The sequence below is a fragment of the Oculina patagonica genome, chromosome 2 (genome assembly GCF_052425735.1).
Source record: "Oculina patagonica isolate OP01 chromosome 2, crgOcupat, whole genome shotgun sequence".
NCBI classification, from domain to species: Eukaryota; Metazoa; Cnidaria; class Anthozoa; order Scleractinia; family Oculinidae; genus Oculina; species Oculina patagonica.
The window spans coordinates 29,706,634-29,723,803 of NC_135759.1; the positions used below are offsets into that span (position 1 = coordinate 29,706,634).

The 17,170-nt window shown below is 38.3% G+C and overlaps 1 protein-coding gene across 1 annotated transcript; it reads right to left on the reverse strand.

The window, feature by feature from the left end:
* Positions 1-341: 341 nt before the first annotated feature.
* Positions 342-15,704, reverse strand: LOC144644007 (short transient receptor potential channel 5-like). Its single transcript, XM_078503409.1, has 18 exons — positions 15,652-15,704; positions 15,420-15,477; positions 15,259-15,307; positions 11,710-11,821; positions 11,183-11,254; positions 10,826-10,870; positions 9,870-10,006; positions 8,858-9,076; positions 7,606-7,788; positions 7,427-7,508; positions 6,825-7,035; positions 5,057-5,425; positions 4,520-4,546; positions 3,626-3,815; positions 3,161-3,307; positions 2,228-2,336; positions 1,702-1,775; positions 342-955 (listed from the first exon to the last, which is right to left on the reverse strand). Exons 4-18 carry the CDS (start codon positions 11,795-11,797, stop codon positions 800-802), a joined length of 2,109 nt encoding a protein of 702 aa, XP_078359535.1. The 5' UTR covers positions 11,798-11,821; positions 15,259-15,307; positions 15,420-15,477; positions 15,652-15,704; the 3' UTR covers positions 342-799.
* Positions 15,705-17,170: the final 1,466 nt, after the last annotated feature.

The window sequence follows — 17,170 nt, forward strand, 5'->3', positions numbered from 1 at the left end:
CCTTCTGTGATATTAAATAAATGTTAAAGAAAAGAAAAAAAAAAACGAAGGCCGAATTGATATTCAGAATCACGAAAATGTTATCTATAACTGATTAGATATTTCGACCAAGATCACGTATTATATTGTACTTCAGTTATCAAACAACTTCTATCAATCAACTAGCAAATAACAAAAGAAACTTTTTCTATGAGCGAGCGTAACAAAATCCTCCCAATATAGTATGCTTACATATCGACTTATTCATTTGTTACAACCAAACAAGAAACGATGGCATGTAAAATTTCATCTCTAGAAATCATCTTTAAAGACAAAAAATTGAAATAAAACAATCGTCGATATGTAATGTAATTTAAAACTTTATTTATACACGGAGAATCATCAGTTACATTAAGCTAAAGTAAGAAACTAAAACTAACACTGCTTTACATGATTGCCGTGTGGAAATCCGATACATCAGCTTTAGATACATTAGATACCTCCTTGATAGTTTTCTTGAAATTATTTAATTATACAGCATTTTTAAGACATTTGGGCAGGTTATTACATAGCATAGCCCCACTGTAAGAAAAGCTTTGCTTCAAATAATTGGTATTTGGTTTGGGTAGCGTCAGCTTTCCCTCATAGTCTCTCAAGTTCTAAACAGAGAGACGCTGAAAGAAAAGGCTTTGTAGATAATCTGGGGCAAGTCCATTCATGGTTTTAAACATTATTAAGGCTTTTTTTTTCTTTCTTCGAGGATACACATATAGGTGGTTAGCCTTAAACTGTCATTATTGAATTCCTCAGGGTTCCTGAACTAGACAATGGATGATATCTGTATCTGACTGTCAGTTAACGAGGGCTTGAAATCTGCTGCATTTGCAATTGGCTGATTGTCGTTCCTTTGTAAACGAACAACGACGGAAGTACTATCTTTTATGAGATCTTCAGTGTCACCCAGGTTATATTCAGCCTGTAATAGACAAGAAAACACTGTTTAAGTTCACTACTTTAAATAATCACATGTCAAAAGCAAGTATAAGAGTCCTTGAGTGCAAAACTTTCGAGGCAGCGTGGCCGAGCGGTTAGAGCGTTGGACTTGCAATGCGGAGTTCCCGGGTTCAAGTCCCGCCCTACCCGCTAGCTGAATTTGTTCTTGGTAGTCCCAAGTTCAGATTCTCGACCACGCTTGTAAATAGCCAGCTGGTTTGCCTCCGGCCATCTGGGATTCTTAACGTTGTTATGTTTATTTGATTTATTTGTTTCTTTCATTTGCTCGGCCCCACTAGCCTTTGTGCTATAAATACTGCCGAGGGTAAATAAAGGTTATTATTATTATTATTATTATTATTATTATTATTATTATTATTATTATTATTATTATTATTATTATTATTATTATTATTATAAAACTTGAAACCTTCAGAATCAAAATTCTAGAGAGCAAAACGAATAATTGACTAAAGAATGTGGAAGGGATTATCAGCTTTCGAAACTAATATAATTTCTTTTTTATATGGCTTTGCTTGGAATGCACCAATAAACTCAAAAAAGGCCAGGACAAGATACTTTCATCGTATTATAAGAATAAAAGAAGAGAGAAAAACCAAGGCAAATTCGTGATGGAATGTTGCAACTGCCAAAAAACATCATTTTTGTCTCGGTAAAAGGCCAAAAGTAAATTATTACCTTATTACCTTAAGGCAGATTATTACCTACCTGTTTTCCTGGGACATTTTTATCAGAGTTTGAGATTTTCAGCTTTTCCATTATCAAGTCAATCTTTTCTTCAACTAAAACATGATTTATGAATTATGTCATCAATAAATATATTTATTATATAGCCGCGAATGTTTTACTGGAAAATAGACCACTCGAAAATAAGATTCATATCTTCGCGCCGCGGTATAATTACCCTGTGAACAGGCTCTCTATTTGGGGGCAACGTGAATATTGAACTGCTCGAGCGCGGCAACGTGAATATTGAACTGCTCGAGCGCCGAAGGCGCGATCCCGCGAGTGCCGAAGGCGCGATTCGGCGAGCGAAGCGAGCCCCGTATATGAATACACGTTGCCCCCAAATGGAGAGCCTGCTCGCAGGCTATCGTGTAATATCCTCTATATCAAAGTTTTTAATAAAGAGAAGGTTCTGAATCTGGTCAATTTATAGTGCTTATAACAATTGTCTGATCAGTACATTTATTTTAAAGAAAAGGCAGACTTTTTTTTGTTCTTCTACACATACCGGACAAAGGAAATGATCCACCATACTTCTCGCTGTACCGTCTAGTAATTGTCGGAAACAGCCGATCGCGGTAGTAAGTCTTATAATCTTCCCGGCGTTTTTGTGCGTCCTAAAATTGTGGAATTCAAACAGCAAGAGAGTAAGTAAGCAAGCTAGCAAGTAAGCTAGCAAGCAAGCTATTTAGTTAGTTAGCAAGCTTTTTAGTTAGTTAGTTAGGTAGGTAGCCGTTAGTAAGTAAGTTAGTAAGTAAATAAGTCAGTGAGTACGTACGTAAGTAGGTAGGTAGGTAGGTAGGTAGGTAGGTAGGTAGGTAGGTAGGTAGGTAGGTAGGTAGGTAGGTAGGTAGGCAGACAGGTAGGTCGGTAGGTAGATAAATAGGTAGGTAGGGAGGTAGGTAGGTAGGTAGGTAGGTATGTAGGTAGGTTGGTAGGTAGATAAATAGGTAGGTAGGGAGGTAGGTAGGTAGGTAGGTAGGTAGATAGGTAGGTAGATTAAGTAGGTAGGTAGGTAGGTAGGTAGGTAGGTAGGTAGGCAGGTAGGTATGTAGGTAGGTTGGTAGGTAGATAAATAGGTAGGTAGGGAGGTAGGTAGGTAGGTAGGTAGGTAGGTGGGTAGGTAGGTTGGTAGGTAGGTAGGTAGGTAGGTAGGTAGGTAGGGTAGGGAGGTAGGTAGGTAGGTAGATAGGTAGGTCAGTCAGTCAGTCAGTCAGTCAGTTAGTAAGTACGTAGTTCGGTAGTTGGGTAAGTTCGTCGCGTTTCCCGGATAACTTTGAAAATGTGCACCTTTGCGAATTTTTTTCTGCCAATTACGGTTGTCACAAATTTTGGAAAACTATCAAACATACCATTGCCCTCAATAATAAATAAAAAATATCAAAAATAAGAAAATACCATGTAATAGCTTTCCCCTTTCCTAAAATTGTTGAAGTTTTACCTCTTCTCGAGAGTTTCTCTTAACACTGAAGTAACACAATTCCATTGGAGCAGACAGCAGGTTGAACGGTACAACGATGGAGTGTAAATTCCTGTACTGATTTTCAACAACAGCACGTGAAAATTTCCACTCGACTTCTGCATTGGTCTACAAAAAGGAAGGGAATAAAATTATATACAACTTTCCAGTTAGTGTTTCGGCACCTTGAGAATTATATTTCTTTGTCCGTTTACAGCATTTACGATGCAATATGCAAATATGCAATACGCCGACATTAAACAGTATAACTCTTTTAACACTGTTTTTCGGCTGCGTTTAGAAAACGTTCATGCAACCTTCAGGTTCCGAATACACGTACTGATTTTACAATTTGCCAGGACGATTAGCCTGGTGTGATATTTTTGCCACGGACACTTGAGAGTATTCTATACTAAATAGGAAATTATCGTTATGAGTTTATCTCACCGTGACATTGTCATATGTGTTTGTCAGCAAAGCCACGAGCATGTTGACCAGCATAATAACAGAAAAAACCAAGAATATCAAATATAGAACCGCTACAATATCCGAAGTGAGACTGGTGTGAGTTTCCATTTGCTCTAAGTCCGTTAGACCAAACACAGACCAGATGAGCTGCCTGGATGTCTTGAACAGGCTAGAGGTGACAAAAGGGGATTCGAAATGTTGGTGTGAATCATTAATGTTTGGTTATGTAGAAGACCATCTGTCTTCTTCTACTAACAAAACTGTATTTATCAATCCGTATTTTGCGAAGCTTTATGCTTCTTTTTCAGGATCTGGCTCCTTAATTTTTGGCATTTTTTCTCGTAAGTAAACTGCACGGTACATTAGTCTTGTTTGTAAATGAAACAACGGCAATTTTGCGACGTTATGTGTAATTCACAAGCGCGCGTAGATTGGACTTCTTTGTTCAAATTTCTGTGTTTGGCACGTCTCTGTTTAGTACTCTTAAAAGGTGCAAAATTTACGAATTAATAGTCTATAAAGATATTTTCATTTAACGTGAAAGCTTACGTGTATTATTTTGTTAGATTATAGTCGATTAAACACACCTTGAAAGGTTGCAAGGGATAGCTACTCTTTTAAAGAATATGAAAAATATACGATATTGAAGGACGATCAACAACTTTTGGTGCTTAAAATCTCTGAAATAATATTTCGGGAACAAATTTCAATTTAAAAAAGACTCCTTTTAATTTCGCAATTCCTTTTACATCACCATGAAGTATTTATTGCACTGCTTTGCTTCCTGGTTTTATAGCGAGTTCTGAACACTTTGCAAAAGCGTCTTTCCAGGTCATTGTACTAACGTCTGAATACTATGGAAGTTTAGCTTACCAGCTGAATGCCCCTTGTTTACAATACCTTTTAATGAATAAAATGAAAGCAAAACGTTATTAAAAGACAATAAGATTATTAACAAAGCATTACGTAACATTGTAGTTTACAGAAAAGCTAGTTTTCACAATGTCGGATGAGCATTAGATTTAATTCTCTTTAGATAAAAAGCGTTGCAATAGCGCGCGAAATCAAGTATGACTCGGTAGACAATTTTGATCTCGAAACGAGGCGACTCAATGAGCCAAAAATTTACGTGAAAGTGGTATCCTACTGACTTGAGCAAATTAAATATTACAGTTAATCTGGCTGTCGTGACAAAGAAAATGGGAAGGCACGACAAAGAAAATGGGAAGGGGTCGGAAGGATAGCGGACGCAACCAAGAAATGGCTTTGAAAACCTTCGCATGTACCCTGGGGTCTCTAAACCTCATCGTGTAACCTGAATAACGAATATCTAACATTGTGCAAAGTTATTAGAGTGAGTTTTTTAGTTCTCAACGAACTCTGTGTAGAGAAGACAAAAAGAACACTCACACATTATATTTTGTCACGTCTTCTGTGTGGTTGTCAGTGGAAGTCAAGTATGAGATTTCTGCAACGTAGCTCTTTGTAATGGCCACTGAGAATGCCATGATGACGAAACAAAACTGAACAAGAATAATCAGCAAGTCAATAAGCATCCGAAACAATGCCAGTTGCAGTGGGCCAACAACTGAACTGAGCTCTAAGATGCTGGAGAAGCGCAAGACCAAAAGCATGGTGTTGACACCGTACAGGTAGTTGACAAATTCCAGCAAACGATTGTGGTAAGGGTCACCACCACGGGCGATGGTCGCTATTCGCAGAACGACGATCAGGAGATAAATCAGAAGGGTAATAACATCCAGGTAGTTCCACATGTCCCTGTAAAGGTAGGAACTTTGTGAATAAAATATAAGTGCAAAAAAAGAAAGAAAAAAGAATGGGTAATTAAAGTGTTTTGCACCTAATTTTTATATCACGGCCATCAAGTAACAATTAGAACAACATAAGTTATCTTTTAATTTAAAATTTTGTATTGAAAACTAACACGTGGAAACAAGACTAGACTATTGTAGCCTTGCATCTCACTCTGGTGAATACGAAATACCTAGAATCTCTGTACCCAGCTTCTTAAAATACCAATGAAATGAATTTTTTGAGATATACGGAGCGCTTCACTACGTGTGATGTCTCTAGTACTTAGTCATTCCCGAGTTCAGTCTACTCTGATTAACATCCATTCAACGTGTTTCACGTCATACTTAAAAAATACCCATTTTTCCGTCTCAAGGTTGAAATCAAATTGCTTTAACGATCTAAAAGCCATCTTGAACTTTTTTCGACGATTGAAAATGATGCAAAACGTTTGGCGACACTTTTAGGTCCATATACGCAATGGATCAGCTATTTGTGCTGGTGCACTTATGGAAGACGACAGTCAGCCAGTGGAAACCAGTTAACATGGCCAGAAATCGCGGACATCGGATTCGGTGAATTTTGATGCATCGTACATTTAGCGGTCACGTAAGGTGGTAATAGCCGCTGATTCAAAAGCGTGACTTTGGGCTCATAAACATCGACGAAGACACAAGAATGAGGCCTACATAGAGGAATATTTTGTGTAGTAGGGAAACCACTGGTCAAAAGTATTGCACGATAAAAATAATAGAGCAAAAGATCTTTCAAACGATGGCTTTTGCAGCAAAATTGGAGCAAAGACGGCTGAAATATCGCAGTTCAAAGACAGCGGATTTTGGATTTCAACATGGACTGCCGCCTGGTTTGCTTTTCGACGATTTACGAGATTTTTAAAAGCAAAAAGCAGGGCGAAGAAATCAGCACCGAAGGTGAAAATTGGCGAAATAGTACATCATACGGTGCTTATCCTTAAACGAGGGCGGCACTTGGGATATTCAGCGAATATTATCTGCTACGGCGGATCAAAAACTGCTTGGGATGCAAATATTGGATTTCAAGCCTCTGAAATATAGAGCGTTGTATGAGCCAAGCTTCGAAAATAAACATCGATAAAAAGCAGGGCCAGTATCATTTGTTGATGAAAAAAAACTAATCAGAATAGCCGAAGGACCTTTCAAGAACTCGAGAAGAGGGCGGCATTTGTTCCCGGTAGGCCAGAACTTGCTCTGTTTTATTTTGTTTTATTTCTCTCATACATTTCCTTTGAGTGTTTGGCGGCGGCCATATTGCCAATTAAACTCGCGCGTGCGCCGTGGCGTTGACCGGAATTTCTGGCCATGAAATAAAAACTGACATATCTTACTTGAAGTATTTTAACGGTGATGCTTTATATTGTTGGAACTCGGTAAGGACCAAGCCAGTGAAGAAAACAAATATCAAGTATTCCTCGAGCCTTGGATAAACAGTGGAAGCCAAGACGCAAACACGGACGTGAAAGGCAATGAACGCCAATTGACTAAGTTTGTCCTTTACAAATATGACCATAGGCGTGGTGTAGTAACTGAGGTATTTGCCTATTGAAGGAAAACAAGGTTACCTGTTAGCTATCTCAAAGTGCCAAATAAAGACAATTAAGGAGGGAAAAAAGTGCTCACTTTTGGTCGTTTAGTCAGTCAGTCAGTCAGTCAGTCAGTCAGTCAGTCAGTCAGTCAGTCAGTCAGTCAGCCAGCCAGCCAGCCAGTCACTCAGTCAGTCAGTCAGTCAGTCAGTCAGTCAGTCAGTCAGTCAGTCAGTCAGTCAGTCAGTCAGTCAGTCAGTCAGTCAGTCAGTCAGTCAGTCAGTCAGTCGGTCGATTGGTCAGTCAGTCGGTCGTACAGTAAATTAATTCTTTTACGAAAAGCTTATCTCCGACCAGACGTTTCTAAAATGTTTAATTTGTTTTATGTTCTGAAATGTATCGTATACCTAAGTTATCCTGCGGCGATCTTTCGTCAGTTAAGCGTCTACTTTCACTTTCCCCCTTTGTATTTTCCATTATCTCGCGTCTCTGAAAAAATGAACAACATATAGTATTAAACATTAAGCAAAAACAACATAATTTGTAGATTGAGGTCCCTATATTCAGGTAATAACTAAAACTGTACCTTTCTCTGGTCTCTGTAGAATGCATATCCAACGATTGGAAGAAGAATTGGAGTTAAGACCATGTCTATTACAATCAGCAAATACAAAAGGGCTCGAAACTTTCCATGAGGCTTCAAAGAGTCAGGCAAACCAAGGTTCCACCTCATTTTGAGCCTTTTGTACAATAATGGGTGTGCAACAAACTGCAGGGGAAATAACAAATAAAAATACAAAAAAAGGATTAATTGAAGTCTTCCTTTCCGTAACGGATTTAAAATTTCGTGTCTTTCTTCAGCTGTTTACATGTAATTCACAATTTACATATGGCGTTATACCTTGCATTTGTTTTAAAGCAACCGGCCAACGAAATGGCAATCTCTCAGACTGATCATAGGATATGTGTATAGTATATAGAATGCATCCAAAGCCAGAAAATTTGTCGTTGAAACAGTAAAAAGGTGAAAATCGGAACTTTTTCGGAGAGTGTTTGTAACGTAACTGCCAAAATGGAATTTGAGATTTTCGGGGCCGAAATGAAACAAAGAAACAGCTCAAGCAGACGAGAGTGTGTAACCTTAGGGAGCCTTCAGCTAAGGCAGAAACGCGCTATAATACAATTAAAAAAAATACATCTTCCAACTCTAAATATATGTTAACTCTCAACCAAATAGTGAAATTTGCATAAGATCCAACAATCTTTCTGGAGTCAATTAAATAAAACATTTACAAGTGTAGCTATTGTTTTAGAGGTTAAAAACAAAAGCAACACTTGTAAATTACACTTGTAAATGTTTTATTGAATTAACCCCTGGTTCCAGGTTTGCAGTGTTACAGTTACTTTAAAGTTTTAAGTTGAATCATGAATCAAAAGCACGGTCGATGCACAACGTAAGATTATTGGGCCACTAAACAAGCAGATTAACACAACAACAAAACAGCTTAATCGAACAAGCAACAAAAAAAAAAACATAGTCAACGACTCGTTTTCTGTCTAGAGCACTGAAGGCAACTAGGACATAACATTACGTAACAGATTTCTCAACACCAAACGCTTATAAAGAGGTAAAATAATGGTCGGGTTACAAAATCTAAGTCTTAAATTTATAGCTCATTGTAAGGTGATACGTATGTATGTTACTCTCATCTGAAATACAGGCAAACGTATGTGTGATTGGATTGCACACTGAATGCGTTCTTCTAGCTAAAAGAAAGCTTTGTTTAGTTCGTCAGAAGACGAAGCAAAGTAACTTTGAGGTTCTTGGCTGTACTTACTTTTTTCTGCGAGTGGATAATTGCGGCATCAGTCATGTCGCTGAGCATCGAAGCATAGCGATCGACATGTTCAGAACGGTCTCGTATGACTATCTCCTCTTTGGCATTAACTTGATCAATGAGCCGAACAGCAAAATCTTCAGTCTGGTCTGCAAGCTGGTTTAAGAACTCAGTGTTCTCTGTGCATGTATCAGCTAGCGTCCGTAGCTTGCGGTTAACCTTAAAACAGGTGTAACGTACACAATTAACCCTTTCATATGCAAACACACATTTGGGCGCTATTTGGAGGCGCGGTCATAGAACCACTTGCGACGTCATCAATAAGCACGTCAGCAGATTTTTGAGATAAGCAGCTGATAGAACGAGGAATGACCTTTCTACAGGACTGTTCATTTTGAACATCGGTTGCATTCTGACAGAGCTAATCAAAGAAAAACACGATGCGTTTTGGGTGCAAAATCGGTGCTTTAACAGGCCAATACACCTGTAATTGATTTAGGTCCCCTTTTCAGGGTTTTCCAATGATTACGTCAAAACTTTTTAGACCAGAAGAAAGGATATGAAGAGTAGAAAGGAACGTGAATAAGAAACCCGAAAAAAGGTAGGAAAAGGAGCAAGAAAAAAAATTGGAACGGTTCAGCAATAAAAAAAGGCCAAATTTTGGCTTATGCGCATGCACCAAAGTGAAATATTGTACATTTTTACATGGAATCTTTATCAAAATGTTGCTGCAGTGTGAACAAGTGCTTTTCTAGCAAAGTTTAGGTAAATTCAACATCGTAGCACCAAAAATTCACTCTAACGGTTAAAAAAACGCGTTTTGGGGGAAAAATTTGCAAATGAAAGGGTTAATAGGTTTATGATGAGAGACGAAATTTCATAATTTTTTCAAGAGCAACAAGTTCAAAAAACATTCACCTGACTTGTATATAAGGGCCGGGGACATAGCGCCATTACTGTGCATAGCTACTTGGATAACACTTTAGAAGTGAGTTTTTATTATTTTTGTTACCTCGAAAGCCACCGTTATGGGATCTTTGCAAGCGCACAAATTTTTGGCAGTGACGATATTTTCGATGTCATGGACATTCCAGAGTTCGCCTGTGGGACCATTGTCGCTTTTTATTAAATTTTGCAACGCCTTTTCTCCTGGGGATAACAAACAACATTAAATTCAATTTATGAATATCGAGCGCGACCAAAATGACTTTGGACGATGTAAGACAGGTTTTATGTTTAATCCAGTTATTGTATGGGTGATACGTTATTGTTAGCTAAAGAATAGCAAAATACATTTCCATAAAGACTACCAAAAATAGTAATTTGATAATCTTCTATAAATAATGGACAGACAGGTTTCCTTTACTGCACGTGTAATCGTGACCGTATTTGTGACAATCACTGTTACTTATAAAATATAAATACCCGGACCAACTTCGAAGGTAAGGCATTATTTCTATCATTTATAGAGAAGGTATAGTTAAAAGGAAACTGGCTGAGAATATCTGGTCGATTTGAAGCAAAAGGTATATTTCTTCCGCACAATTTACTTCATTGACGTTAAGTATTTGAAATAATTCACCATATGTGAACTGCGGATGCGATGTAAAGTGAAGAAATGATCCTCGAGGGGAATTGCAATTAAAGGATTGCAAAGAAATTGCAATGCATTCACTGCGTGGATCATTTCTTCAATTTACTTCATTATTTGTAATTACAGTAGTCGTTCATTAATTACAGGTAAGGTAAGCAATGCCTGTGATTGGATAGCTGCTTATGAAACCGAAAGCAGCATTAAAATTTTCACTTCTATGTAGATAGATAGGTATAGGTATTAAACAATATGTTAAAAGAGAATTTAAAATACTTAGAGCTATATAACGTACTCGATTTCTTTAAACAGTCATCTTATCTTATATATATCCCTAACAGTATCAGACATATATGACGATTTTACATTTTACAAACCTTCCTTGATATTAAGATTAATCTCCTTTCCGTCTACACGATCACCTAAAACGAGAAGCAAACCACCCACTTACCATAAAATACTATTTCTTTTGTTAAAAAAGACTTTTTGTCAGACTTATGTCGAGGGACAAATCACGACGCACGACGCACGACGCACGACTCACCCACCCACGCCATTTAGCCTCAACCATGTCGGGGTGGGCTTATTTCAAATGAGGATCGAAAGGAATAAAGTAAAAACGTTTTAGTTTCAAAAATCGGGTTGGATTAAACGCGGAAACACAATACTGTTTAATTGTATACAGCAATACTGCCTGGTATTAGGATTACAACATAAAAACAAAGCAAGCTTACAGTTGTCCTGCTTGAACAGTGAATAATCCAAATATTCAGTCGTGGATCTGGGCCTCTTTACTGCACGAGCACCTGAGGCGAAAAGGCACATAGCGTGAAAAATTCTCTAAAATGATGTTTTGATGTTCAAAAGGCAATTTGTTCGGCGTATATCCGGCAGGTTTGCTTATTTTAAATAAGGATCGTTAGGGGAAAAATAGCGTAAGTCAATTTGTGTTTCAAAAATCGGGTGGGTTTTACCTGAAAAACAATGCAAGCTTACAGTAGACAAATGAAAAATAAAGTTGGCGAGGAAGGGCCTTGTAATATAAAACCATACAGTAATCCGTCTAAAATTGCAATTAGTGTTATGGTATAGGCAACAATCTTCCTACTACATGTACGTCGTTTTTCACTTGAGGCCAAAATACATCATAACATTGTCAGTTATGGTAGGTACCTGTCGTATGCAATCATTTTGTGCATAACAACATACTAACAAATTAAAGGGTCCTTCGAGACGTTTAAACTACCCACACCATAATTACCTTTTTTACCGCGGTTCTCTTTGTCCTTCTTGAACAGGCTAGGACGCTTTACAGGGAAATGTTTGGATTTTGCTTTGTGTTTATCCATTTTTATGAAAGGAGTCTATAAGTCCTGAAAAATAGATTGTTTCAAACACGTTTATTCACGTGAGGCAGAGCCCCATATTGTGTTTTAGAAGTCTTAGTCTGGGAGCAATGGTATTCCCGTGGGAATTTCGTGAAGATTTTTGCCGACTAGTTTAGAAGTGTTAAGGGGGACTCAAGGAACACGATAAATGTTGTTGGCAATCTTGTAACCCGTGCAAAGGCCTTTAGAGGGGAATTGAAAAACATCGCCTATTTGGCTTAGCATGAAAACGAGGCTGAATGATGAACTTCACAAAAATGTGGTATTTATTGGTATTTTAGAATAACTATTAGCAGTTTCGATAGTCTGAGATGTCCAAAAGAATATCTTAACTGATATGGATAGTCTCGATCACGTGACCATGAAATCGAGGCTGCATTTTGTTGTGGTTCATTGAACCTGGAGCGGACCTGGGACCATAGTGCCTCCCATCCCCTCGCCAAACAGTTTCCAAGTTATCTCAGTAGGAATCAATGAATATCCCGGCGTTGGACAATTTAACGAAATTAAAAGGCTTTGCATAGTCTAGTGACGCTAGTAGAACCCGTCTATTTAATATATGTAATAAGTCTACAGACCCTTCCATTCCCCCTTCTCAGATTGTAGCAAGTTTTGTGGGTGAACTTTCTACGCATCGCTACAGTCGTCCATCCCTCCTTCCTATTTTTCCATCCGTAGCCATCTAGCTGTGGCAACCGAGGACTACATACTCTGTCCTTGTTAAAAGCGATGATCTGGTATTGGGCACAGAGAATTGCTTCATAAAGTGCATTTTGCGTAGGTGGTAGCCTGTTCTTTTTGCACATCTACCACATGAGGTCTTTATCATCATGATTCGAGATGCTTGTTCTGAGCTAAAAAGTCTGGCAAACATACTGCTCTATCAGAGCCACTGTCTTCTATTCTGGATACAGCGTCGTTCCAAGACATCCCAAAGCATTAATAACGTCCTCGTCTGTGTCTCTGAAGGCTTTTCAGCACGCAAGACTTTCAGGAAAAAAACTTCCAATTATATTAGCCTGCGAATACAGCCGTCTCTCATTCGCTCCCGCTACTACGTAGTAGCGGGAGCGAATGAAAGGTTGCTGTATTCGCAGGCTATACATAGTGCTGCAATTTTAGCACTGCCAAGAGACCTAGCAATCGACCCAAGTTCAATTACACGGTGGTTCTGGCCAGTGCCAGTGACTATGAACAGTCTTTGATACCGTCTGACCTATCAAGTTACTGCGCGCAGTTCTGCAATAGCGTCAACAGCAGGGACACGTAGTTGCAGTTAAGGCCCCGCGTCCGCATTTATTATGCCATCTTCGTTATTCTGAGAAGCCGTATTCGTTCTCTACTGCGATTCACCTCCATGTTTGTAAAGAATTCTCATTAACAAGCTCTTTGCGAAACAATGGAGCATCATAGCGTCGGGTACAAGCATTGATTTCGGTACCACAGAAGATTGCCCTATCGCTGCCTTGACATCAACCTCAGGTCTGGCTATTGCATACTATCAGTAGTCTTGAAACTCGACCACTTTATCATTGCAAGATACTTTGATATCTTTCCGCTGTCTTTTCAAGGAAGAAGTTTGCGTTTATTTGTTCTGGGACCTGCAGTTCACTATGTTCGAGCGAATTCTGTCTTCAGCAAAGATCTTACAAAGTGCCCTATCTCTCTCACTTTTATGGCAATTACATCACGATGTAAAAACAGCCGCCATATTGGATCCGCCATCTTGGATTTCAATTTTTTTCCAAAACGCAAGAAAACCAACCAGAAGTACTGCAAAGTACTTAAATTCAATAAAACTGTGCTTACCAACCGTAAAAAGGTGAAAATAATTGCATTAAAGTTAATTTTCATCAATAGAAACTCCAAAATTACAAATTTGGAAAAACATGCCTGTCAAAATACCGTTGCCATGGTGATGTAAAGTTCTTGACACAACAATCTGTCCTAAGAAATTATTCTCGGATAAATTTTAGATTAACTCGCAAAGTTTGGCAGCGTTTTGTTGAACCCTGAAAAAGTTATAAGCGTTCAAATCAGCGCGGGCGTGAAAAGCCCCCTCCCCCGGGTCTCAATAGGGATAAGACCTGTGACAAGTGTAATCAGTGCAAGCTATAGTATTTTTATCTCATAACTTTAAGGACTAGGAAAATTTCGTCCTTAAATACAAAAAAACGGTAATATTTCAACCAATTTAGAACTTGCGCGAAGCAATTTAGAACTTCAGCCTCGTTTTCATGCTGAGCCACACAGGGCACATTTCAACACCCCATAGAAACCGTCTGCACGGGTTACAAAAGTGCCAACAACATTTATCGGGTTCCTTAGGCCCTCCACAACACTTTTACACTGGTCGGCAAAAATCTTCACGAAATTCCCACGGAACTTTTTTCAGCGACATTTGCTCCTGGACTATCTTGATCAGTCGAAGGAGTGCATTTTACTTTACTTGTTTTTCTTATCCTCTGATTTGCTTATATTACAGCGCGTCACAAAATTCGCAAAATACTAGAATCTGATTAGTTATTTTCACCAAATTGGAGCAGCGCGCGCAGCTTCTTCCGAAATGTTCGAATTCCTGGAATAATCTTTTCTGAATTCGTCTTTATTCTGTGAAAAACTTTGCGGGAAAACCAAAATAATTACGCTGTTGAAAGTTATATTCCTTGTCAAGGGTTCACTTGCTTACGGCTCCGCGGCTGTCATCATCAAGACTACAAAATGATTGTCTTGAAATGAAGCAAAGCGCAGAATCTATCAACTGACCCAACTGTAAGATAACAAAGTCCATTTAATTACTAAGCTTCACTCTCTGAACAAAATTGTATCGGCCGGTTCCCGGATCTTTCCGTGAATTTTTTTTGCTGCTTTTCGCCTTCATTCAGCCGCTTTTGCTGTACATGTATAGGCAATTTTAATTAGAGTTTAGTAAAGGCGTGAGTTGATTTTCTCTTACCGTGAGTTAATTTTTTTCTTGCCGTGAGTTAATAGCGGAGTTTCGGCATGCGAAGCGCGCCAGCAGCTAAGAATGGCTACGAAATTCTGGTAACATATCGATGCAACAAATTTTGGTTCTGACGTCAGCGTACGCTCGCGCTCCCGCCTGCCAGAACAGATTCTTGGGAAGGAGAGGAGAGCCCAAACCGACGAGAGAAGGAGAATGTCATTTTCCTTGGCGGGAAATGAGTATAGAAACCTCATGCGCTGAATTGAGCGTCCGTACACAAATATTTACGCCAAAACATTTTTGGTTTCGTTGTGAGGTTTTGAGTTTAGATATTTTCTAGCGCACATGCTTACAAAATCCGAAGGTAATTCATTCGATAAAACAGAGCAGTTTGACCTAATTAAGTTAAACAAACTTTTGCCGTTTAATGGCGAGTAGTGCTGTTAAGATATTCATTTAACCGTGGGCAATTTACCTTGCACCTTTGGGCCTTGGACGCTTATTAACTTCAGTGGAAACTCTAGCTAGAAAAAATGAAATGTGTTAAAACTGTGGTGCTCCGCTTTTAGGCTTGCCCAAATTTATTATATATTATTATATCACGAAATGAATATGATCAAAAACTGATGTAGTTACCTAATGCTGACGCACTTTTAGGACGTGGTCCACCGGAGAAGTCTTCGCCTTTGAACAACTGTTTGTTAATGTTTGTCCATTATATTATTGAGTATAAAAAATGAAAATGAGCATAGAAAATGATCATCAAAAAATAACTTATGCTGTTAATTCCTGAAAATTACGTGGACTTCGATTCCTACGCCAGGTGGAAATGATCTTCAACACGGACAAAGTGTGTAATTATGCGTACCCACTTGAGTGGAGTTCGTGCAGATGTTCATGCCTTGTTTCCTGTTAACAGTTGACATTTTTTTCGTCACGTCCCATTGGGAGCCTGAAGTAAATACCAGTTTGGATAGTCAGGGAAACTGAAATCGATCTGAACAAAATCTGAACAATCTTTGTTTGGTGCTGTTATTTTGTCTGTTTTTTTTTTTTTTTTGGAAAACTTTCATCATCAAGCTGAAGCGTGACTTTGCGGCGCAGTTCGAGCATTTTGTTGACTCAAGGTTGACGATTCGGCTCTGTCGTTGCGGAAGTAAAGTTGGCGTCTTATCTGGGCTTAAGCTTTACTTGCTCTTCTATACAAGTAAGTATAGTTCTCTTTCAGACAAAAAGCAGGCATGTAGTTTAGAAAACGATTGTGATCTTAGCAATTCAGAGAGATTTCGTTCATGATGGGTTATGCAAATTTCATGCCCTTGAGCAAGCAAACCGAAAGTGAGCTTTTTGTTTACATGAATATTCTGTATCACAGGTGGCCCAAGGTCAGTATGTTACTGTTGATACAATGTTGCGCAATTATTTATAGACTTCAAGAGAATATGAATATTCTCTTGTAGACTTTGTATGGAAAATTCAGTTTTGTCCTAAATATGCTAAAATCTACGGTCATGCTAAAATCTACGTCGTGAATTCAAGATATTGAATAAGAAAAACGCCTTTAATGAAAATCGTTATTTGATACATGCAAATGATCCAAAATGAAACAAAAAAGAAGGCATGAAAAAAAAAAAACCTAGGATGTAATTTGACGTGATTATAAGTCCATGATTGTTGTACAAAAACAATTAAAATTCATATAGGAGATCGGCCTGATCATAACAAAGTTGTCATCTGCGAATGCGTGAAAGTTAGTTCATTGCACTCGAGCTCTCAATATCAAACATTGGACAGAGCTTGGGGTGATGCAAAACAAGAACAAAATTAGGTGTAAATATAAACAAAAAACTTAAAGCGATTATCACTCTAAGTAAGTTCCGACCTACATATAAACGACTACACGTGGAGGTAACGAATGAGAAAAATTGAAACTGATTAAATCAATGGCCGTTATATGAGCATCGCATACTCATGAAAATGACCAAAAATGTTCTTACAAAATAGATCAGACGACAAAATTCTAAATTATTCATTTTGATGTTATCAACAATCCAGGCTGATAACGTGTATAAACGATGAATTTCATCTTTAGCAAGAGACGGATAAAAACTTATGTAGTTACCTTATACTGACGTGCTCTTATGTTATCGTCCACCAGCGAACTCTTTGCCTTTGAACAACGGTTTGTGAATGTCATGTCATTTTATTAATTGAGCATTTGTAACAGGAAAATAATCATCGAAATATGGAACAAACAACATCTTATATTGTTAATACCGGAAATGACGTGAGGTTCAATTAAACGCCAGGTGGAGAGGAAGTCGAGCAACAAGCGTGAAAATTTGTCGGTTCGATTTTCTTTCCATCTCGCTTTGTATCTTCCTTGG